Source organism: Chamaea fasciata, unplaced genomic scaffold (assembly GCF_029207755.1).
Source record: "Chamaea fasciata isolate MVZ Bird 193981 ecotype frontalis unplaced genomic scaffold, bChaFas1.0.hap1 SCAF_3, whole genome shotgun sequence".
NCBI lineage: Eukaryota > Metazoa > Chordata > Aves > Passeriformes > Sylviidae > Chamaea > Chamaea fasciata.
Genome location: NW_027094088.1, coordinates 23009490 through 23033101, shown reverse-complemented (window position 1 = coordinate 23033101; position 23612 = coordinate 23009490). Strand labels below are relative to the sequence as shown.

The following is a 23612-nucleotide window of genomic DNA, read 5'->3' as shown; positions in this document are numbered from 1 at the left end:
CTCTACTGCCAGCCTTGCAGTTAGTCTCTGTGGGTACCAGGTCTGGATCCACAGACCTCTTTGCTGTGTCCTCTGTGAGTTCTACATTACAGCTGGTCTTATCCCTCAAAACAGGAACCATTGCTTTTCTTTTTCATCTACATCCTTTTTCAGGCTGACTTAGTTTTCATGTAATTTTCTAATACAGCTACTATCTGGTGTTGGAAAGATGCCACTAAGGCTAGAAAAGTTATTGCAAGGGCAGGGGTACCATGTGTGGTCGCTCTACACTTTTTGAATCCAGTCCAGCCCTGGTGCTCGGGATCTTGACAGCAGAGACAAGCTGCCATTAGGTTTAGGGGTCAGAGAGCTGCAGAGCCTACAGCTCCAGGAACACTGTCCCTCGCAAAATGCATTGCAAGGGCATCACAGCAAGGTGCCAACATTGCTGTCTCCTCACTTTTTAATCTGGGCCACTCATGGCTATGAAGACCTCTGGCAAACTGCCAATAGGGTAAGAGTTGAAGTTAGGATTTAGTGAGGTAAAGAATCTATGTCTCTTGGACACTGGGATGAGAAACAGCTTTGCAAGGGCATCACAGCAGGGTGCCAACATTGCTGTCTCCTCACTTTTTAATTTGGGCCATCTATGGAGATGAGGACCTCTGCCACAGTGCCAAGCTGTCACTGGGGTTAGGATTGAGAGAGTAAAAGAGCCTACAGCTCCAGGTACGCTGTGGCTGGAAATGGCATGCCAAGATAATCCAGGCAGGGCCCCAGCTTTGCTGCTCCTACATCATTTTAATATGAACCACCCATGGTGATGTGGACCACAGTCCCAGCAACAAGATGCCATTAGGCTCAGAGATAGGGTTGAGAGAGGAAAAGAGCTTAGAGCTCCAGGGAAACTGGGGCTGAAAAATGCATACCAACAGAATCATGGCAGGGTCACAATATTGCTCCCCATTGCAGACCTTTAAGCCCATGCAAGCGGATGGGCACATAAGCCACAGGCTCAAGCTTGTTTTCCAGTTAGGGTGAAAAAAACCAAAAATTCTGGAATGAAGTGAAAACAAATGGAACAGAATGAAGTAAAAAGCAGTAAAATAAACTGTAACTTAAGGAAGTGATACTTATTGTAATCTGCAGATTTCATTTTGTTTCATGAAATGCTGAGATTTCAATTCATGAAAGGAAAGGAAATAAATCATGGAATGAAAGGGAAAGGAAAAAAAAGGAACAGAAATATAAAGAAATAAAATTGAAAAATACAAAATTATGCATGGAAAAAGAAAATTATTGAAATGCAATAGAATTAAGTGAAGTGCAGTGAAAGCAGCTGAAACTTAATGCAGTGATACTCATTAAAATCTTGAGATTTCATCCCCCTTCATAAAATGAAGCATTTTTATTTCATGAAAGAAAATGATACGAGATTTCAATTTTCTAATAAATTCATAAGGTATATAATTTTTAAAATTTCATTTCATTTTTATGTACTTAATTTCATTCCAATCCATTCTTAATTTCATTGAAAGAAATTAAATCTTGTGAAATCAATGAGAATAAATTGGGCAAGGTTTGATTTATGTCCCTGCATTTCATGTCGTCCCATTGCCTTTTGGTTTTCAAATTGGTGCAGAATTCATTTTTAAGCATTTCAACTCACCAATTTCTTCTTTCTTTTTGTTTGACTTCCTGCCCTGCTTTCAAGATTTCTCTGAGCATCATTTTGGCAAATTTTGATCCTTTTAACTGCATCTCATTCTATCCTTATCTCTGTGGTTCTAGTCCTTCCATTTTCCAATTTGCTTTTTTTTCTTCAATTGCATTTTATGTGATCATATCTCCTTCCAAGCATGTTTGTTTCAATTTCTTTTCTAATTGCAAGATTTCATTTCCTTCCATGAAAGGAATGTCTTCATTTAATGGAAGGAAATGGAATCTTGCAAATTCAATGAGGATCAGTTGCGCAAGATTTGGTCAGTTTTCCTACACCTCATGTCTTCCTATTGCCTTGTTATTGTTCTCACTTTGGTGCAGAATTTTTTTTTTTTTTTTTTTTTTAGCATTCCACTTCAGCTATTTCTTTTCCTGTCTTTTTGATGGACTTTGTTCCTTGATTTCAAGGTTCCAGTTCGTATAATTTTGACAAGTTTTGGTCCTTTTCTCATTTCGTTAACTCTCTTGAACTCACGCATTTCTTTGATAAGTTCTAAGGTGTATTGTGAGAAAACCAACCCACCTTTGTGCTTAATAGCCGAGTACTTAGAAATTTAGACTCAAACATGATGATCTATCATTCAGACACACTTAAGGTAGCCCTGTTAACCTTCACGCCAGATATGGCCCCCAAACACAAGTGGTCTCTGCATCCATGGTGAGAGCAAAGATGTAAAATCTCTCTTACAGTCATTTTGTGGGAGGGGAAAATATGTTATCAATGAAGAAATCCCTTAAAAGGCTCTGAGCAGGAGCTGTGGTTTTCAAGGCTTTAGTTAAGAAAAGCTGGTAGTGTATTGATGAGGATGCCTCTGAGATGTTCAGCATGAATCCAACATTGAGCTGCTTAGTTACAATAGTGTAATAATTTACTGTACTTTTTCCAAAAGCAATTTTATGAATTCCCAATCAAAAGAGTTAAGGTAATTTTCCAGCCTCAGAGCTTGAAGGAAGTCCTCAAAGTTACAAGGGATTCATTAAGCATGCACAGAAACAGTAACATTGCGAATTGCAAGGCTCTCTATATAAACAACATCTACACAAATATAGCTAAAGGTGATGAGGATAAAAATGCTTGGCACTTTGCAACAAGGCTATTTCAGGGCTGGGAGTCAGAGGGGAGAGGAGCCTGTAAAGATGGGATTCTGTAATGCTGCAAACTTAGTAGTAATGTCCACTTTTCATTAAGCCAAGCCAAACAAGACGAAAAGGGATGTTGTCTCCCTAGAGTCCATAACTCGGTTCTTGAGATCTCCAGACAGAGGATTCACATTAACCTCAGTTGTGTCATATTTAACTTGGCTATTAGAAGACACACTTGGCTCTCTTTGTACATACCATACCTTTCACATATTAAAATCTTCCTGTTTTAATACTGCTGATTTGCTATGTGGAGATGTCTTGTCACCAGTTGTGATTTCTCTGAAATATATATTGCTTAGCTTCCTATCTGCCGCTGAACTTCTCACCTGCAAACTCTCAGTGGGTGCTGATTGTGTCCCATCATTCAGATGTTGCATGCAGGGGGCATTACTACGTGATTTCCAGAGGGTGAATGAAAATGAGTCTTGAGTCATTGCTGTGAGATCTCAGCCTGGGAGAGAAAGCTCTAGGGCATGTAATCCCCATGGGGAATTTATATTAAAAAATAAAACCAGTGAGAAGCCTTATGCTTTAGCCTGCTTTAGAAGTCCAGTGCTGGGTTAAGATATACTAATTTTGATTTCTTAACCTGATGTGAAACCAATGACAATTGCAAAAAATGGTTTCCTTAAAAACATGACCTTTGCTTTAATTTCCCAGCTGCAAAATGCCTCATTTTCCCACTTCATTCCCTTTTACAACCCCCATCTTGCCTTTTCCCCGTGGCCATGATGAGGTCCTAGAAATAACTCGGCTCTACTAGCCCTGGTGAAGCCTCTTCTAGAGTGCTGTGTCCAGTTCTTGGTGTTTCAGTACAAGGGAGACATGGAGCTACTGGAGTGGGTCTAGAGGAGGGCAACAAAGAGACCAGGAGCATCACTTATGAAGAAAGGCTGCAGGAACTGGGCCTGTTAGAGAGGAGATGACTGAGAGGGAACCTCATCAATGTCTGTCAGTGGCTGAAGTGAGGGTGTCAAGAAGATGGACCAGACTCTGTTCGGTGGTGCCGGGCAATAGGACAAGGACAATACACAGAAACTGATGGACAGGAAGTTCCACTTAAATATGAGGAAGAATTTCTTTACTGTGCGGGTGACAAAGCACTGAAACAGATTGCCCAGAGAGGCTGTGGAGTTTCCATCACTGGAGGTATTCAAGAACTGTGTGCATGCAATCTTGTGTATTGTGCTCTGGGATGACCCTGCTTGAGCAGGGAGGTTGGACCAGATGACCCACTGTGGTGTCTTCCAACCTTATCCATTCTGTGATTATGTAATAAAGAGTTTTGTAAAAGCTCACCTTGCATAGAAAGGAAATAGTAAGGACCTCCTTAAAAGGCCTCCTGTTACCGCTGGCCTCTTTCATTATGGATTTTTTTTCCTTAAGTTCCTGGTAACCACATCTCAGCTTATCACATAAGAAATGGAGACTTTGACCAAATGGCATTTGAACTTTACAGTCAAAACGCAACAATTTCAACTCAGGTGCTATGCCAGCTTCAGAAGTGATAGAAGTTAAAAAAGGGTACATGAACATGTACTAGGGACAGACTCTCTGCTAGTGACGCCTGACCCAGTCTAAAAGATGTCTGACCCTCTCTCCATGGAGGCAGCGGGAGAGGACACTCTGGAAATGAGTAAGCACAGTGCAAAACTCTAAACAGAAGTGATGCTCCTAATTTGTACCAAGAAAACATCTCTACCGTCACAAATCGTCATTCTGCCCAAGACTGATTGTTAATTTTGGCCTCAGAGAAGCCTGCCACATGTACACAAAGTAACACTGCTTTCTTCTCAAAGGGCATATGCTTTGAAGAGGCTGCCAGGCCTGTGTAGCTGCTGAGGCACAGGGCAAAAGACACATAGTACTCATCACCTCCTCCCTGATCAAATGACAAGTAGGACTTTTTGCTGCCATTTTTCTAGAGTTTTTCTCCCAGATTCCACTCGTGCCTGTCAGTGACTATAGGAGTAGTAGAACTTGCTTTTCATTCATGCCATCTAAAATAATGAGGGCTGTGTCAATGCATAGGTATTTGTGCTAGTGATGTTCAGCAGCTTAGTTTACAGCTACCTTTGCAAACTCATTCACTGAGACTTGTCATGTTGTATTATATAAAATAGCTTGAATAAGGGTGGGAGAAAATATTCATCAAATGTAGAATTCCAGACAGCTTCCAGCTGGGGCTGTTGTCAAGTTTGTCAGTGTTCCTGTTCACTGGGCTTGGCAGTGGAAGTGTAACTGATCACCTGGTCCATACAGGGCTTTTGAATGTCACTATGGAATCAGTGGTAAAGATGCCCTTTTCAGTGTAACCTGATGTAAGATCTGTACCGTACCGTGTTGTACCTATTTCCTTTTTGCAGCTGGCATATTACTGGTCTTATGCAGCCATCTAGAGGGCCTGGTGTCTGTGCCGGCTTCAGAAAGGTGACCAGAAACCACAAAACTGCAGAAAAACAAACACTGCTGACTCTTAGTGGCTGTAACTCAGTTGCAGTGCTTTGTTTTTACAAGTTCAGGACTGCTGTTTTGGTGCTGTTAAACAGTCTGTTGTCAATTGTTTTTGGCAGGGGGGAAAGGTACTAACTAACCTGATGAGGATGAAAAATTCGGGGAACACTGTCAGCAGCAGAGAATATCATCTGGGCATCATAGAGGAGAACATCCCTAACCCTGAGATTTTACAGCAGTTCCACAGAGCAAATGCAATTCATACACCTAGGGGCTCTCACAATTGACGCCATAAACTAAAGGTGAGTCATTCTCTGGCAAAGAGAGACAGAAAGGAAAAATGGAGGAAAAGGCAAAAATCACTCGACTATCATAGGCTCTGATGGACAAATACAACATTTGGAGATACTAGGAGGTGCATGTCTGGTTCAGATAGGGAAGTCAACTCCTTGTACTGATGAAACTGATAACTGACTGGAGCAGAGTGGCTGGAAAATGGCCCAGTGGAAAAGGATCAAGGGGTGCTGGTTAACAGCCAGCTAAATATGAGACAGCTTGTGGCTCAGTGGTCAAGTGGGCCAATGGCATCCTGGCTTGTACCAGCACTAGTGTGGCCAGCAGGACCAGGGCAGTGACTGTCCTGTACTGGGCAACAGTGAGGGCACACCTTGACTGTTGTGTCCAGTTCATAGCCCCTTACTACAAGTTAGATGTTGAGGCACTGGAGCATGTTCAGAGAAGGGCAGTGGAGTTTATGAAAAGTCTGGAGGATGAGTCCCGCGAGGAGCAGCAGAGGGAGCTGGGGGTGTCTACCCTGGAAAGTTGATGCTCAAGGGTGACCATATCACCCTCTTCAACTGCCTGAAAGGAGGGTGTAGCCAGGTAGAGGTCATTCTCTTCTCCCAGGCAACTCTTGACAGGACAAGAGGACATAGTCTCAAGCTCCACCAGGGGAGATTCAGGTTGGACATTGGGAAGAATTTCTTCATGGAAAGGGTAGGTGAGTATTAGAACTGGCTGCACAGGGAGGTGGTGGAGTCACCCTTCCTGGAAGTGCTGAAGAAATGACTGGATGTGGCACTTAGCGCTATGGTTTAGTTGACATGGTGGTATTCAGTCAAAAGTTGGACTCGATCATGTTGGAGGTTTTTTCCAACCTGAATGATTCTGTGATTCTTTGATTCTGTGCCTTCACCTGGAGGATCAGATAGAAGCTTGGCTTTCAAAGATCCAGAAACAGGAATTTGAGGATGCAGCCAGGTGATCAGGGGAAAAAAATATTATTTTATATGAGGAACTTAGAGATCTAGCAAGAAAATGTCCAGTAGGACATGGAATATTCCCCCCATTAAAACAGGACATCTCTGATCTCAGCAACAGATAGGGTTGAAAGTCACATGATGCAAGATCAGATGAGCATGGGTTGCTCAAACCTTTGGGATTGGAAAGTCAGTGTGCTTTTAACTCTAGGAACAGTGAGGTTCATTAGTCATGTGCAGTGCCAGGAGGAGGAAGCCTCTAAATTGCTAAAATGCGGATTGATCCAGGAGGGAGTTGTCACCACCAGCACTTCCAGCCTCATGCTCCTGCTTGGTGGTGCTGCTCGGACCTGCTAATTTATCAGACTGTGTTGTAAGAATGGTAAAAACAGTGTCCCAGCATAAGTGTGCCTTGTCCTCTGGTGGGAGTGGGCGAGAAGGCTGTGAAAGACTGTTATGGACACCCTGTAGCGGTGTGTGCAGGCTGTAGGTGTGTGTGAAGCCTGTGTGTGTGCACCCTGTAGGTGTATACACACCCTGTGGCTGTGTATGCACACTGTGTAAGTGCATTTACACCCTGTAGGTGTATGCATACCCTGTAGGTGTATGCAGGTCCTGTAGCTGTGCCAACACACCCTGTTGCTGTGTAAGCACAACCTTTAAGTGTGTATACACACGCTGTGGGTGTATGCACATCCTGTGGCTGTGCATGCACACCCTGTAGATGTACACATGCCCTACAGATGTGTATGCACACCCTGTAGATGTGTACGCACACCCTGCAGGTGTATGCACGCCCTGTAAATACATACACACCCTATAGCTGTGTATGCACGCCCTGTAGCTGTGTATGCACGCCCTGTAGCTGCGCACCCCCGCAGGCGAGCGGGCTGTAGCGGCGCCCAGCGTTCGGCCCCGGGCGCGCAGGGCCGGCAGCTCCGCCCCGCTCCCGCCCCCGGCCTCCCTCCGCGGGGCGGCCGCCGCCCGTGAGGGGCCGGGCGGCACCGGGCGCGGGGTCGCCCGTGCGGCGGAGCGGCGGGAGCGGCCGGGCGCGGGGCCCCCCCTTCGCCCGCGGGTGTGGAGCCTCCGGTTGGCCCGTCCGAGGCCGTGGCGCGGGCCGTTCCTTCCTCTCCCGGCGGCACAGCCCTCCTCAGGTAAGGGGGCAGCGGCGTCTCCCCTCCTCTGCCGTCTGTCCCGGGTCGGCGAGAGCAGCGGGGATCCCACCCTGCTTCTGTCCTGAGGGTCCCGCCAGCCGTGGGCCGTGCTGAGCCCTTGGACTCGGGGCCTCTGCAGCCGGCGCGGCCGGGCATGGCTCGCCTGCCCTCCCGGTAGCTGCGGGCGGAGCGGGGCCGCCTCTGAGCCCGAGCCCGGGAACGCGGGGTCCTGGAGCCGCGGTGCCCGTGCCAGGTGTCCCGCTGCTCGGTGCCTGTCTGCCCTCCGCCAGGAAACCGCTCCTGTGCTCTCTTTCCCCGCAGGGAGGCGGCCGGCGGGAGCAGCTCCCGTGCCGATGCTGCTGCCGGCCTGGGAACTGTGCCTCTACGGGCTCCTGACCGTGGGCTCCCACCTCTACGCTTTCTACGAAGCGCACCAAGTGTCTCGAAGTAAGTGTGCGACGTGGGCGTGCTCGCTCGGGCACCGCTTCCCGCCCGTGGCTGCCGGGGCTGATTGGTGTGAGTTCTCCGCTCTGGTTAGTTTCTACTTTGTTCCTGTGCGAGGAGTTCCTGCGTTCTTCCCAGCTGCTCTATGCGAGGAAGCAGTAGGCAGATGCCACCTGGGCAGAGAGCTTTGTCCCAGGGCTTTTTTGCCTTTGAGTGCCAGGAAGGCCCATGGCAACGCTATCCTCGGACGTGGCTGTCAGGGAAAAGATGAGGGACACCTCTGAAGCTCAGCTACTCAGATAGCAAAAGTTCAGGAAACTTGGGTTTGAAGTGTCTTGTTTTTCCTGGCTAGTCACCAGCAGCTCCTTGCGGGTGGGTGGTTCAGAAGCAGCTGTGCCTTCTGATGGTAGTGCCAGGGTCTGAGTCTGGAGAGGCCCTTGGGCAAGTTGGTGTTTCCTGCCTGGGGCTCTGGTGCTGAGTCCTGAACTTAGAGCAGTGGTTGGGTTGTCTGTAGAGCTTTGTGGTCAGTTTGTTTCCAAACGCCTACCTCTGCCTTGTGTATTGGTAGCTGCTGTGGTAGCTTGGTTTGGAGCTGTGGAGCTATGTATTGCAGAGCAAGGGTGGGATCTTAAACAAATTAAGTACAATTTGTAGGTGAAAAGAAGCTGTGTTGTACCACATTGGTATTTAAGTGGAAATAAAGGTTGTATTATAATAAGTATAACAAGCTAGAGAGGCTTTGCAGGGAATATATATTGCGTCTTATTAGGCTTTAGTCAGCAAGGTTCTACATTAATGACTCTACCTGGCTCCTGAAAGTGCTCAAGGGAAGAACAGAAGTGCCAGAAAGGCATTTGCAGAGCAGTGGAAGGAGTGCTGTGTAACTGGGTACAGAGCTGTGCACCTTTGCATACAAGTCTTCTGCAGAAGCAGCAAAATGTGGTGGCAACAGGCTCTAGAGGCAGCTTTTCCCTGTTTGGGCTGTACTGTGTCCCCCTTCTGCTCTGGTGGGAGAAACCAGGCCGTTCTGAAAAATGGCAAGTGGGGATTAGTGCAGGTCTCGCATGGTAAAAGGTGGGTTGCTGCTGCTGTCCCCATTGCCAGCAGGAATTGAAACACTGGTTCTGGTAATAGTAATTGCTTTGCCATTACTATGAGGCAGAGCTGTGGCACAGTTGGGCCCCCCACCTAGTGAGCAGTGATGTGGTGACTTGCCCTTCCCTGGATATCCCTGGGTACCCTCACTGGTGGAGACCACGTGGGAATGTTGCTCTTGAGCAGCAGAGAACCCACGCCTGACTCTTCCTGCTCTGGCTGCTGTGTCCTAATCAAAGGTTTGCTCTTCCCCACAGAGTATGAAGCTGTAATGGACAGAAGGTTTGGGCTGGACCCAGGGACTCTCTTTCGCGGGCTAAAAAAGGTAGGAGGGGTGACAGCTCATTTTGTGGCAATAATTGTGCCTCCATGCCCTTCGTGCATCCAAGCTTCTGATTTAGCTTTAGGAGTTTATAGTAATGTGCAGATTTGGATATTTATAGTTAATTTTAGTCTGATGTTTCTGATGAGGAAGAAAGACTGGCTGGGTGTGTCTGGATCCAAGAATCATAACCAAGGTTTTGTTTCTTTTCTTGATCGCCAGCTTAAGTGTTTATCCTTTGCTACATCTCTTCATAACCCTCTATTTCACTCTTTGGCCTTAAAACACTGATCAACCTTGACACTTCCTGCAGCATTTCCCCCTTTTTCTTGTTACTGGGTGATTTGGATAATGCTTAATGTCAATTAACATGTTTTTCTCTTGGGTGGCCTGTAGTACAACATAGAGGAGAACAGATTTTGAGGTGTAAGGTCCTAAAGAAACATAGTTGGTATTAAAAAAAAACAACCTGAACCAGTAAGAAAACTGGCAGTCCTCTACCCCAAACCAAAAAACACATCCCTACCCCACCTTGCTGGCATTTCTTCAAAATGTTGTGAGGTCAAAAGCAAATAGTGCAACTAATCTTGAGGATTGCTTACACAAAAGCAGGAATGAATGTCTGTGGAAGTGTTTTAGTGTTTAGGTCTGCCATCACTGCTGGGAATGGACCTTTGATATATGTTTTCTAGAAAGCTTTAAGGCAGCTGAGATGAACTTCTAGTGAGGCTCTGTATTGGACACTGGGCTACCAGCTGATCACTCTTACCTAATTTGGATAAAAAATTCCTGCCACGGGTAACTCCAGCTGGCCTAACTCCATCTGATTGCAACTAGGCTTTGCTGAAATGGGGAGGTAAACTTTTCTTCCAGTAAAGCACCTTTCCACTGAAGTTCTTGTTTTTCCAAGGCAGAGCAGAGTTGTGCTCTGAATCCCTCAGGAGAGCTGAAGTTGCTCAGCTTCAGTACCTGTGTGAGGCTTAGGAGGCACAACACCATCTAAAGCTCCGTTTTCCTGAACTTTGCCCCATTGGAAGTGAAAACGGTGTTGTCTGAGTTCACTGCTGTAAGTGATCCAACTGGATTGCTGAATTGGTGTTCCTGAGATGTGGGAGTTCTGTTGGGTACCACACAGCTGGCATATTGCAGAGGTATTTCTTTGTCCCTTATGGCCAGATACACATAGTGATCAGTTCCCTTCATGCCACAGGACCCCATGGACTTTGAGTGGAGCTACTGGATTGAATGGGGAAGGGAACGTATACTGTGGCTTCTGGCTGGTCACCTGCTGGTGTCACAAGTGTCCAGGCTCTTGGTGGAGAAGGTATGTAGGGATTTTCTTCACAATAGGGAGTTTCTGATGGGTTGGTTGCTGTGGACATCGGAAGCTTTACACTGAGGCTACTGAGAGTACTAAAACTCATTCTGTGGTGTGAATTGTGTGTGGGAGTTGTTTGCCTTAATGTTTGGAGACTTCAGCCTCCAACCTCTAAAAGCCTCTGTCTTGCTGCCATTAAACAGCCTTGTTTGACTTGTACATATAAGAAGGGTGCAGTTGTTCCTTTATGAGGAAAGTGTGTAAAGTGGTGGCTGCTTGGGTTTTGGCACGATTGCTAAATGATTGCATGATTGTGGGAAATGATCTGTGTGTGGTGTCACACCTGCTAGTCTGGGGAGGGATAGGAAGAAGTTATGCTCTCCCTCAAATTAGGGAGGCTGTGGTTTTCATGTGATGCTACTTACAGAAACACCTTCCCTTTTGCTTTTACTGATATGGTTGGGTTTCTGTATTTTTTCATGTGTGTTCTTCACCTTGTTGACTATATTTGTCTCTACTGCAGAACCTGTGTAGGCAGCACAGGTATTGAGTGCCTTTTTGCATTAGAAATAATTAAACTAAAGATTGTTAACTGTTCTTTTTCTGACAGTATAAACCATGGTGCTTGATGGTTTATGGAATGGCTGCCTGCTGGTTGTTACTGGGAATCAAGGGCTTTGCTGTCATTTTGTTACATGCAGCTATTTCCTTTGCTGTGGCTCAGTTTCAGCTGTCACTCCTGACATGGTTGTGCTCCCTTATCCTTCTGTCCACTTTACGCATACCGGCTGTGGAAGAAACCAAGGTAATGTTAGAAGAACTAATTAAACATCAAGTTAATTGTGGTGGTGGTGGTTGTCTGTAATGGCATCTATCTCTATGGCAGCATACTGTCCCTTCAGTTGATATAAGCAGAGGTTGGTTTGAGAAATCTTAAGCAGTAGTGCTGCATTGACTCATGCTGGAACTTCTCCAGTTACAAAAGTCCCATTTCTCTATCATGGTGGCCAGTGCATTGGGATAAAAGTATGTCCCTTAATGTGTGAGTGGTATTCAGTAGAATTGGAGTATGATAATACTTCACTAGTGCTCTATTAAACACATTTCACTGGAACTCATGCCAGTTTAAGGTGCTGGTTTATGGAGTTACTCAGTTAAGCCTGCCGATATTCATCAGTGACTGTGACTTCTGCAGGGAGGGAGACTCTCCAACACTTTGATTTGTACCAAATGAGTTACTTGCATCAATTAGTTGTAAGCAAGCTCAGTTTTGCTTTTTGTCTAGTGGCTTTTTCTGGTACAGATATGGAAAATCTGTTGACCAGTTGTGAAGAAATGTCCTGTTGTATTTTACTGGACCAATGGGAAAAACTGAACATTTGTTAAAAGGGTTGTTGCCCTGATGTCTGGGGGGAGGGGGAATGAGTGTGTAGAATCTCTTCATGTGGTGTGGTCCAGTTTTGTGATTTGCTCTGATGAGGAGAGGGCCCGCTGCAATACAAGTTGTCAGTCAGCCAAACTACATTTGCCGATGTTTCCAAATTTTTTGTGATGATAGCTTTTTGTTGTTGGCAACAAGTGTGATACCAAGTGTCAAAGAATCAATAAATGCTCAGTAACATTTTTTCCAGCCTTAAGTTTTCTCAGGAGTGACTGATTATCTTTACATCTAGCTTCAGCCCTAGAAGTCCCTTGGCTCTCGTGTTGCCAACTGGTTTGAATATTGTAGTACTGGACTAAATCTGAAGTAGATAATGTTTCATTTCTGTAAGAAGAGCTCTCCTACTGTCCTAGTTCTTCACAGCCTAACATGTTTCTGAAATCAAGCTGTTGTCTCTTTGTGCTGGCTGCAGTAGCTCTGGAGGACCTTTCTCCCTCAAAAGCCAGTGCTTATTCATGTGTTTAGCACTGTTCACTTGAGATTCTCATTCCTGCTGCTATTCTTTATTCTTTAGTTTCTTGCTGCTGCTGCCAACTCCAAAAGTTGACATCTGAGTAGACATTGCTGTCTTGCCATAGAGAAAACACAGCATTGCACCATCATGATCTGGCTTTGTTTTGTTTTGCAGAGAAAGTGGTATGACACTGAAAATGAGTATTATCTGCTGCTCTTCACTGTGTCTGTCCGCTGCCTCTTCTGCACTAGCTTTAGCCTGGAGTACTGCTGGCATGCCCCTGCCCAGAAGTCATCCCACTCCTTCCCCTGGATGCTGGCATATGTGTTTTACTATCCTACATTCCACAATGGACCCCTTGTGAATTTTGATGAATTCAGTAAGCAGGTAACAGTGATTGTTGTTTGGGTGCCTAAAGCTGTCTTCCACATAATTATAAAATCAACAAATAATACTATAGGAATGTGACAATTTTGAGTGTATCATGAAGAATATTGTAATGTCCTAGATATCAACTTTTAAGAAAAACCTGTCTCCCCAGGTTCTTCTGCTTCACAGGATGTTCTTGTCTGACATCAGATTCATCACTTCAACCAGGGAGCCAGTGACATGCTTTGTTACATTTGGAGTGTGTTCATTGTTTTAGCATGCAGCTGCTGAAGTGGTTTTTTTTGTTTGTTTTCTTCCTCATCAGGTGAAATAAAGCTAATGTTTTCAGCATAAGCTGGCTATTAATTCTGAAGCATATTTCAGAGTCACGGAAAGCCGATAGATTATATTGAGAATTCCTGAAAACTCCAGTTTCTCCTCACTTTGATGTGAAAACAGCTAATGACTTACTAGGAGCACTTTGCTTCAGCTGAGCAGCTTGTTTAAAATACAAGATCTACTAACTCTATTGAATGCTTTTCTTATCCCTTGCAGGCTTCTTTTCAAGCCTGCTTTTTACATGATGGGAAAAATCCATTTTTTCATCCTTTATTGCTTTCCATATTTTCTTACATACTTGAATACGAAGTGGTATCACAACCTGTTACACCCATAATTAAAAATTATTGTGTCAAAATGAATTAATGAACATTTCAAACCATAAAACTGCTTTTTCAGTTTATGCATAGAAGCCTAGGGATTGCTGGCGTCTGTTTATATTTGGGAATTTTCTGTTGAAGCCAAAGCACATACTAGGCTTTATTAAAGTGCAACAATGTTCCGGTGGATCCTTGAGTGAAAAGTCCTCTGCTCATTTGTTTTCATTTGCTTTGGAAGATGCAAGATTGAATGTTGTTTTCTTGGGCTGGATATTGTGGGAAAAGTCTGCATAGATTTGCCTAGAAACTGAGGTAACACTTTTTACTATTTATTGTTTCGTAGCTTCTGAAGTGTGTTAAATTCCACCTAAATCCTTGTACCCCAGGAGAGGGACAGTTGTGCTTTCTTTCCAAGGACTGTTTCAGAAGACTTATGAGACTCCAAGCTGAAAACAGCTTGGGGATAACTGATAGGAAAAATTGGGGAGGGTCTTGCTTTGAAACTTAGCTCACCTGATATGGCTCAGCAAAGAACTATGCAAAGAGAACATATGTTCTTGGTGTAAGAAGAAAAAGGAAGATTGAGATACCTGTATTTGCAGCAGGTTCTCCTTAAATATGTACAGATGTGTGGTTAAAACCATGAAGAAGATGGAACAAACTGAACAACCTTAATGTGTTTCTTGTTGGTGTTTGCTGAAGGGTCTTGTCAGAGCACTTAACTGAGCAGATGACGTCAGAAAAGGGTTTCAAAGGATGCAGTGCCCAGCAGTTGTTTCAAAATGCACAATACAAAGAGAATCTTCATTGATGCTGTTGGAAGAGACCACTCTCAGAACCCCTTAACTGAAGCTGAGATTGGGATGAGGGTTCCTGCTGAGCACACTGGGAAGCAGAAATTCTGGAGCTGGAGACAGTGAGCTTCTGTGTGGCCCAAAGAGTGTAACACCAGTTCTGGCATTTGGCATCCACTGCCAGGCAAAAATGAGACACTGACACTTTGTCACTGGCCTGGTTGAATTTCTGGGTTGAAACAAGGCATAGCAGTTCTAGACATGGTTTGAAGGCCTGTTGTGCAAATCCCTGTGGTAAAGTTGAATGTTCTTGGTAATTTCCAAGCTTTCATACAGCTGATACAAAGGAATCCTCCAAATGAGCATGCATGTCAACTGTACTGTGCTTGGGACTGAGGGCCTGTACAGATGAGTTGGTTATTTCTCTTGTATGTACATTTTTGGTGGCCAATTAGAGACTGGAGAATCAAATGTTGCACACAATAATAGATACATAACACGTGACTGAGTTTTTAGGCAATCCTATGTTTCTGGTTTTTGATTCTATTCTCTTTTATTGTGGAAAGGTGGGGCAATAATAATATGCCAATGTGTTTACTGTAGTTGGCAGTGTAAGAGTTTGGAGCCTCTTGAGAAGCCTGTCAACTGCAAACTTTGCATTATCTGATATTTAACTTGCACTTCCATTTTCTCAGCACATTCTGTAAGTCTTGCTGACTTTGGCAATGCAATGGGAGAAAAATTAAGAACTGTCCTCAAGCAATCGATTCTCTGCAGTTGGTGGAAGTTGGAGGTATTTTAAGAGTAAGCAGTCATTGTTCCTGTGTTTGGAGGGGCTGCTGCTTGGAAAACCTTCTTCATAGCTGTAGTTTCTTTAATCTTTTTATATTATCTCCAGAGGTCAAGTTGCAGGAATTAGAATCTCATGTCTGGATTCTGTTCAGGTTAACAACGGCTGGCCTTTTTTACAAAAGTTTGGTGCAATGTGCATTCACATTTGGCTTCTTGTTGGTTTCTACTGCTTACTGAGATTGAGAATGGAGAGACCAGTCTCCCTCCAGAGTGTGTCAGGGATTTCCAAATGGTGTAGCCAAAAGTTCCCAGGATGAGTATTTTGAGTAAAATGGTCAGTTTTGTGCCAGGTAACCTCTTTGGATTTCTTCTTTAGATGAGGAGACAAGAAGCTTTCAGTGTGAAGACCAATCTCAGCATCTTAATTGTGGGCATAATTCGTATTTTCTTTTGGTGGTGCCTGGCTGAGCTGATGATTCACCTCATGTATATCCATGCTCTCTACAGTAGTGCACTGCCTTTGGAATCTGCGTCTTACTGGGCCTTGGGTGAGTATAGAAACAACAGCAGAAATCTTTCTTCTTCCCCCACTTCAAGAACCCCAGTCTACATCTCTTTTATGTCCATTTGTAGATACTTTAAATGTAGCACTTTATAGCCAGCCACTGTCAGAAAGGTGGTCTACAGACTCTTAATATAACATGTAGATTCTCCATAAGCTTAGTTGAACTTACTGAGCTGTTTCCTAAATTTAAAAATATTCTGTGCTTTTTTCAGTCTAGAGTATGTCTCTAAACTTTGGTCTAAAGTGATTCTCCCTCTCAAGTCATAGAAGTGGACACTTGGGAGTTTCAGTGTGGAGATGGAGGAGAGATGTTGAGAATTATTTTTATCTCCTTCTGATTGATGTTCCTAGTTTGCATTCACATTGAAAAGGACAGAACGAGTGAAAATAGTAGAGGGAAGGACTTGCAAATTAGGTAACCTGAAAGTAGTAGTCAGTACCTCTCAGTTCTGTTTTCCTGCTTGACTTCCCCCACTTCTGCCCTGTCTGCAGCTCCCTGGTATTTCATGAAAATGCTCAACTGTGGGGAAAAAGAGTGCTGACAAATGCAGAGTAAATCAGCAAAAGCTTTATGTGATAGTATTTAAGCAACTGGCATATGTGCTTGCCTTGATTCCTGCCCCCACTTCCCAGCTGTATCACCAGGTAAGAAGAAAAAAAAAAAGCAAAGAAACCCCAGACCTTAAGCCTGGGTTCTGAAAAAGCCTTGGTGATTCCCAGCTTGCAGGAGGCGTCTCTTACACCAGGGATCAAAACACACACGCTGGTCCAGCCCTGCCCAGCACTTACTGAAGCTCACCTGTGTCACCACATGTATGTATGTTAGGGAGCACTGTTGGACTGAATTGGACTCTGGTCAGCAGAGGGCAATGTGTGCACTCTCTGTGTACTCCTGTGTGCGTTCATACACCCTTGATGCATGTTTTAGTATATAATTTTTATATCTAAAAAGAGCAGATGGACAGCAAGAAAGGCAGAGGTTTGCCTCAGTGGTTTGTTGTTTGTTCTACTCACTCAGTCACTGTTTAGAAAGAGGATTTTTAGTTTTCATTTTATATTCTAAATGTCAATTCATTGATGAGTTAAATCTGTTAGCTCCTAGTGCTTGTGTGTGTTACGAAAGGCTGGCCACTTGGTAATGCAGGGTGATGAAATATTCCAGCTGTGATGCTACTGGTGGATTTCTCCCGCCCTTCAAGACTACCAGTGTTGATGTTATAGGGTGGGGAGAGAGTTACTTCATAGACAACAGCTAAGTTGTCTGTGTATTTATTTGATGAAATAAAGTGTGTTATCCTAAGAATTAAAATGCATTTTGAACAGAGGGTTAGAAAAGGTGAAAATGCCTCAAAGCAACAGGAGATGAAAGCCATTGTTAGAGCAAGTTTGGACTGTAAAGATGCCTGATTTCAAATTAAATGATTTTATTTTAACAAGCTGCCTGTAGAGATCCTGCCTTTAGGAAAGGTGTACTCAAAATGTAACCCTACTTTCGTTGAGCATTATTTTTGTAGTAATGTAGGCAGGTTTTTGAAATATACTATAAATGAGATTTTGAGCTAGAAGTTGCTCACTTAATGTTTTCTCTGCAGGTTTTAGCACAACGATTATATAGGTTTCCTTAGACTCAAATCAGCGAGAGACCGCTGTTGTGACTTGCTTTAGGGAGCTACCAATATATGAGTATGGGTACTGGTAATAATTTACTATTAAGTCTTCCTGGACCCTTATGGATCTTACCATGCTTCTACACCAGTTCCTGTACAGAGCCAAACACTCCCCTCTGTTACTTTGCATGCTGTGTTATTGGAACTAATTCCATCAGATAACTGATAGCCTTAAGACCAAGGAAGCAACTTGCAGTTGACTCAGGAAGATTATCCATGGTATGTAAGCTTTTCTGCACTGATGGGGTTTGTTCATTTTGGGTTTCTTGTTTGACTACGGGAGCTTCTAAACAGCATGAAACATCTATTTACAGTGTAATGCCTGACTGCCCTGATAGCCTGGTAAACTTGAGGGAAAGGCTGTGAGGCTGTTCTGCAGTCACCTCTAATTAGGGAGCTTGTATCTGCTACTGCATTTTTTTTTCGGGGATAACTTTGAACAATGGGCAGTAAATGCCAGCAGTGCAGGCAAGACAACACTGCTATGAAATTCTGCTCTCAGCACCTAAGGGCAATGTCAGTCTACTCCTCATGACTGTGAAGCTACAGTGTGTTCTGCATCACTGTGTGGTGTTCCTGTAAGGTGAGACAACAATGAAATAAAAAAATATCCCCAAAGGTAAACCTTGACTGAGTTACATTGCTTGTTAAAAAATGCCAGTGTGTAACAGTGCCATTTATGGCCATGTAAAGCAGAAATGCTAAAGTGACCTAAACTAATATTGCTAAGGGTATAAAATTTAAAAAATAGTACCTGGGAGAATGTTACCCAGCAGTAAGAGAAGTATTTTCTCTTGTGGATGGAATCAGAGGCAGATCAGTTTCTAGAAGCAGCAACATACCAAGTGGTGCAATGTAGCTTTTCAGTAACCAAATATTACGTCCCACATCCAGAACAGAAGGAGGAATATGATGGGGCTGTACCCAAATTTGTGTCTGTTTGCTATATGTGTATGGCCCTTCAGTTTGTGGAAGGCATGTTAATGCCTGAACACAGAATTAAAGATGTCAGCTGTGCAATTACCGAACTGTTATTTGTTGGTCCCAGGAAGCCATTGTTTGGAGAATGTGAGCATTTTCCATAATTCACAAATCGTTGTCTCTGTTCACAATGTTTGTGTCTGTGGATAGTTAGCTATTGACATACTGAGCAGTATCATGGCATTTGTGCTTTTTTAATGATGACTATCAAATGCGGTGTTTATAGCAATTCCATGGTTTTGTGTTAGTGCTGCATCTCATTCTGGTAACATCAGTCAGATTGGCTAAAAGAATTGGGTGCTTTCAGAATTAATGACACAGCAGGAAGACCCATATTCCATGTCAATGGAAGCCATGATAGTTCATTCTTCTCAGTTTCAACATTAATTTGGAATAATTTTCTGCCTTTACCTTTTACACTGTAAAATGTAGATTTGCAGGCACCAAGAATAAAAACTACTGTGAATTCAAGTAATCCAGTATCCTGATAAATTGCAACATACCAGAAAAATAGCTATACTCTCCAAAATCAGAGGTTCATCTGTTCTACAGAGTAATTTTTGGATATGGTATGTAATGAAGCAAGAGAAAAAAAAAAAGAGTAAAAGACAGGTAGATTGGTGATCCTTTTCAATGTCTGTTCTTCAGGCTTCTGCACCTGAATGACAAACTCACTGATGTGGTAATGGGGAGCTTAATAGCATTGGTTGAAAGAGCTTAAATTGAAACAAGTGATTTTTTTTTTTCCTTTGCTATGACAATGTAGATTATCAGTGGTAAAATTCACTCTGCTGAGGTACATTCTATTGTATAGAAACTGAAATGTGTGTTGCTAGGTCATTTGTATGTTAAGTCTGATTCTGAAAATGCAGATGTTGAAAGAAGCACTGCCTGAATTTCCCTGATGAGGCTTCACATTTATCCTGGTGATTCAGCACCATCTACTTCTCTCTGCTCATCTGAGCAGAGCTTCACATCCATCTGGCAAGGTACAGGGAATGATGAAAGACAGAAGTGTGGATGAAAATATGTTGGTGAATATAACTGTTGCACTGGATTAATCTAGATCTTAATAGATCCTGTAGCTGTGAAAATGTATTTTACTAGGAATCTGTCTGTGCTTTGTCAGAGGTGTGTGATGTACAGATATACATCTGAGACGTACACACACGATAGAATGTTGTGAATTCTCTGTGGGTTTACTGTGTTGATCCTAACCATGTGCGGTCCTGTTGTTCTAGTGAAGCATGCACAAAGTAGTGTCAATTAGCTATCACTGTTTTAATTATTAACTAGCTCTCTACTACTTCAAAAGGGTGTTTTCACATGACTGGCATGTAAGTCAGTCTAGAATATGATCTGTTCAAAGGTGGAGCCACGTGGTTTAATCTGTAGTTGCTGATCCCATGTTTTAATTTGTTAGAAGAAGAAATGTTATGTATGTTCTTCTTTGACAGTGAGACCTACAGAGTAGTCTGTGTGAATTGGATGTAGGGTGCTGGTCTTGATGTGCTTGCAGTATTTTCTGGTAAACACACAGATAGGAAATAGATTTCTCAGTTCATTTTCAGAAGCATGCAGCGTTTTGCTATTGGAATCAGGGTATCTGTTCATCTAAGTAATAATGAAATACTAAGAGGAGTCTGAGATTTTTTCCATCCTGGAAGATAATGATAAAGAGAAATTGTTGAAATATTTGACATCTTGAGGTCTGTTTTGAAAACTGGAACTATAAACATGAATCAGGAAACTTGGATTTTTTTCTTCTAAAATATTAAGTTGTTCCCTGTTTTGTAGAAAGAAGTGTTCATGTGTGTAATTTTTCTTTTTCTAATCTTTCCTTTAGGCTAAACTTCAAGTATTGGCAACTAATCTACTTCTATGACTGCTTTTCTTTTTACTCATGCATGTTGTGGCTTAATCCCAGCTAGAAACTGAATACCACACAGCTGCCCACTCCTTTTCTTTTCTTGGAGAGGTGGGAAGAGAATTGGAAGAATAAAACTGAGAACTTATTGATTGCTATAAAGACAGTTTAACAGATAAAGAAAAAGCTGCATGCAAAGCAAAACAAGGAGTTAATGCCCCACTTCTCTGGGCAGGCAGGTGTTGGGTCTGCCCAAGGAAAGCTGGGCTCCTTCATACACAATGGTTACTTAGGAAGACAAATGCCATCACTCTGAACATCCCCCCCTTTCTTACTCCCCCCAACTTTATATGATAAGCATGAACATATGGTGTGGGGTACCCCTTGGGTCAATTGCGGTCAGTTGTCCTGGCTGTGCCTCCTCCCAGCTCCTTGTGCACTCTCAACCTTCTCACTGGTGGGGGTGAGAAGCAATAAAGACCTTGATTGTCTAAACCCTGTAGTAATGAAAATATCTTTGTGCTTTCATCACTGTTTTCAGCACAAATCCAAAACACAGCCCCACACTGGCCACTGTGAAGAAAACTAACTCTATCCCAGTAAAAAACAGTGCAATGTGTTAACTCTTGGTTTATTTAGAGGGCCTTTTCCTGCAAGTATTCACTATTGAACGTAATGTTTACAGTAGATGTTTTCATATAATGGCTTGGATTGAGAGGGACCTTAAAGATCATCTAATTCCAACCCCTTTGCCATGGGCATTCCTTCCACTAGACCAAGTTTCTCAAAGTCCTTGGGAATATTCATGGTAGGTGTCTTTAAAGCATGTATGTGCTTGAAAAGCCCTCTGGTTTACTTTGACTTGGAAGATCTGTCTATGCCTTGACTGAGATTCCCTTGACATCTCTGTTTAGTCTTGTTTAAGTAATTTTACTTTGGGACCTTTATGTCCATTCAGCTTTCTCCAGAAACAAGCACTTAGCTTCCAGGACAAACACTGTGGTACTTCCCTGCCACTGCTCCATCCACAGAAGGATGCTTCTTGCTTCTGGTGTGCTGCTGGAAGGCTGGGATATTTTGAACTTGATGATATGGCCCCAAATTCTGAGTGGTTATAAATGTCTGCTTCGTATTAGATTTCTGCCATGTGTCAGTAACCCTTTTGAAATGTGTCCGCATATTTATTTCTGTTTTCTAGTGGAACCTGTCCTGGTACTTGACAGAAACAAGCATCTACAATCACTAATGCCATAGGGTCAATGTAGCTGCAAAAAGGGTAAAGTTGTGATGTTGTGTTCATAATAAAATTGCCGTTCTATGTTACAGTTGACCATGACTTTTGGTGATGGCTTAAGGACAGAAAAATGTCAAATTTGATTTGTAATACCTGGATGTAAATGTTTTGTTGCTTGCTTATGAAAATATTCCATTTGTCAACTTCTGTCAAAAAGTACCAGTCAGAATTTTGAGAATATGTAGACTAAAATTAAGTCTTGTGAATATTCTAATTTGTCATGATCTTTGTTTCAAAGCTCTATGAAACTTAGGAAATGCAGTTTTGCAGTAAACTTAAGGTTAAGAGAAATATTTGAATGTCTATAAATACGTATTTAAAGCATAGGAAAGCTTAGAATTTTTTAAGGATCGGAAGATGATAGATTGAAAATACCAGCTTCTATAAAATTGAATAGCTTTAGTCTGGGACTTGAAACAGCTGGACTGTTGAAATGCATGGGATTAAGACTGGATAATTTAACTTGCTATTTTATCCCTTAACATATTCTGTTTAAAAAAAATAACCTCGACTTTGTATCTTTTGAATTAATTTATTCTGGAGAAAAGATAGAATCCTTGCAGTACTTTTTCCTCTTAGGTGTGTTATGATATACATTCGATATGGCTTGTTTCCAATTTAAAATAATGCTCATGTGTGTGGAGGAATTATCGTATCAAACATTAGAGAAGAAATTATGTGATATTGTTAATGAATTTGATTGTTAATTTCATGCTTCTAAATCAGGTGAAGCAGTGTGCTTCTGGCTGCTTTGTGCTAGAATGGAGCAAATGCAAAGCAGCTGCAATGTCTCAGGTATGCAAGGTTTAAAGCCTGTGCTTGTTGCCAGTGCAGCCGAGCTGTTTTGGGGCTGTGAATCTTGCCCTAAGTTTTCCCTGCGTGGCCAGAACTCCTACTGCTGTCATGAGTTCAAGACCAATGAGAACTTGAGCTGTGTTGTTTGATAAGGGCCTTTGTGTTGCCATTTTGGTGAGTCTTCGAATTGCCACTCAGAGCAGCTCCTGTGTGTAGATCCAGTTGTGCCTGTGATGTGATGTGTGTGTTTAAGGTGCCAGCGCTACCGAGCTGCCTGTTAGTTACAGTTAAGTTAGTGTTATTGCAGATGGTGAAAATGCCTTCTTTCCACAACTTGCGTATTATGACTTTGTATCCGTGAACTCAATCTTTCATCATTTAAAATTTCATTCATTCATTTAAAATCGAATGTATTGATTTTTTGGGGTCTCAGAGTGGAAGCCTGTTTCTAAATACCTTTCCATCAAGCACAGCCAAAGGATTTTGAATTTTACTGCTGCACAGACAGCTGTGATGTTCATAATTGGTTTGTGTGGGTGTCAGTGTTCAGCTCTCCAATGAAATTTGTCAGAAAAGAAATGAGACACTGAATGAGAAAGGAATTAAAGCAGAAATTTGGCTGTACAGATGATTTAGCAGTAATCTAATGTGGAGCTAATTGGCTAGTATCCAAATTGTGCTTCTGATTGTTTGTTTTCCTCTGGGGAAAAATGTTACTGAGTACTCGATGGCTGCTTCCCTGAAGTAAAACAACATAAGCTTCATGTCTCAGTATTTTGTTCTAACATCAGTTTTTATCTTGGGTGGCACAACTGTTTCTTATTGTATGCGTGGATTATGATATCAAAACTAAAAATGTTTCATTGTTGTAGCAAAATACGGGCCATGTGTCGGTCAGCAGGAATTTTGCATTTTATGTTGTTAGTGCCAGAATTTCATGTTAGGTTGTTATACAGTAATCAGGGATCTGTGCTGGGGCTTATTCTGTTCTATATCTTTATTGATGACATGGGTGACAGTATTGAGTCTTTCATAAGTAAATTT

The 23612-nt window shown here is 42.8% G+C and overlaps 1 protein-coding gene across 3 annotated transcripts in view; it reads left to right on the top strand.

Annotated features, from left to right (window-relative positions):
* The first annotated feature begins 5546 nt into the window (after positions 1 to 5546).
* HHAT (hedgehog acyltransferase) overlaps positions 5547 to 23612 on the top strand; it is a 148086-nt gene continuing 130020 nt past the window's right edge. The window contains exons 1-7 of one of the 3 annotated variants that reach the window (XM_066178350.1): positions 5547 to 5600; positions 8033 to 8158; positions 9508 to 9575; positions 10783 to 10896; positions 11501 to 11695; positions 12960 to 13172; positions 15776 to 15947. In XM_066178350.1, coding sequence (XP_066034447.1) covers positions 8065 to 8158; positions 9508 to 9575; positions 10783 to 10896; positions 11501 to 11695; positions 12960 to 13172; positions 15776 to 15947 — 856 coding nt within the window. In that variant the 5' untranslated portion in view covers positions 5547 to 5600; positions 8033 to 8064. Of the gene's footprint in view, positions 5601 to 7560; positions 7712 to 8032; positions 8159 to 9507; positions 9576 to 10782; positions 10897 to 11500; positions 11696 to 12959; positions 13173 to 15775; positions 15948 to 23612 lie in introns of those variants that run through there. The other 2 variants (XM_066178352.1, XM_066178351.1) reach the window with 2 other exon arrangements.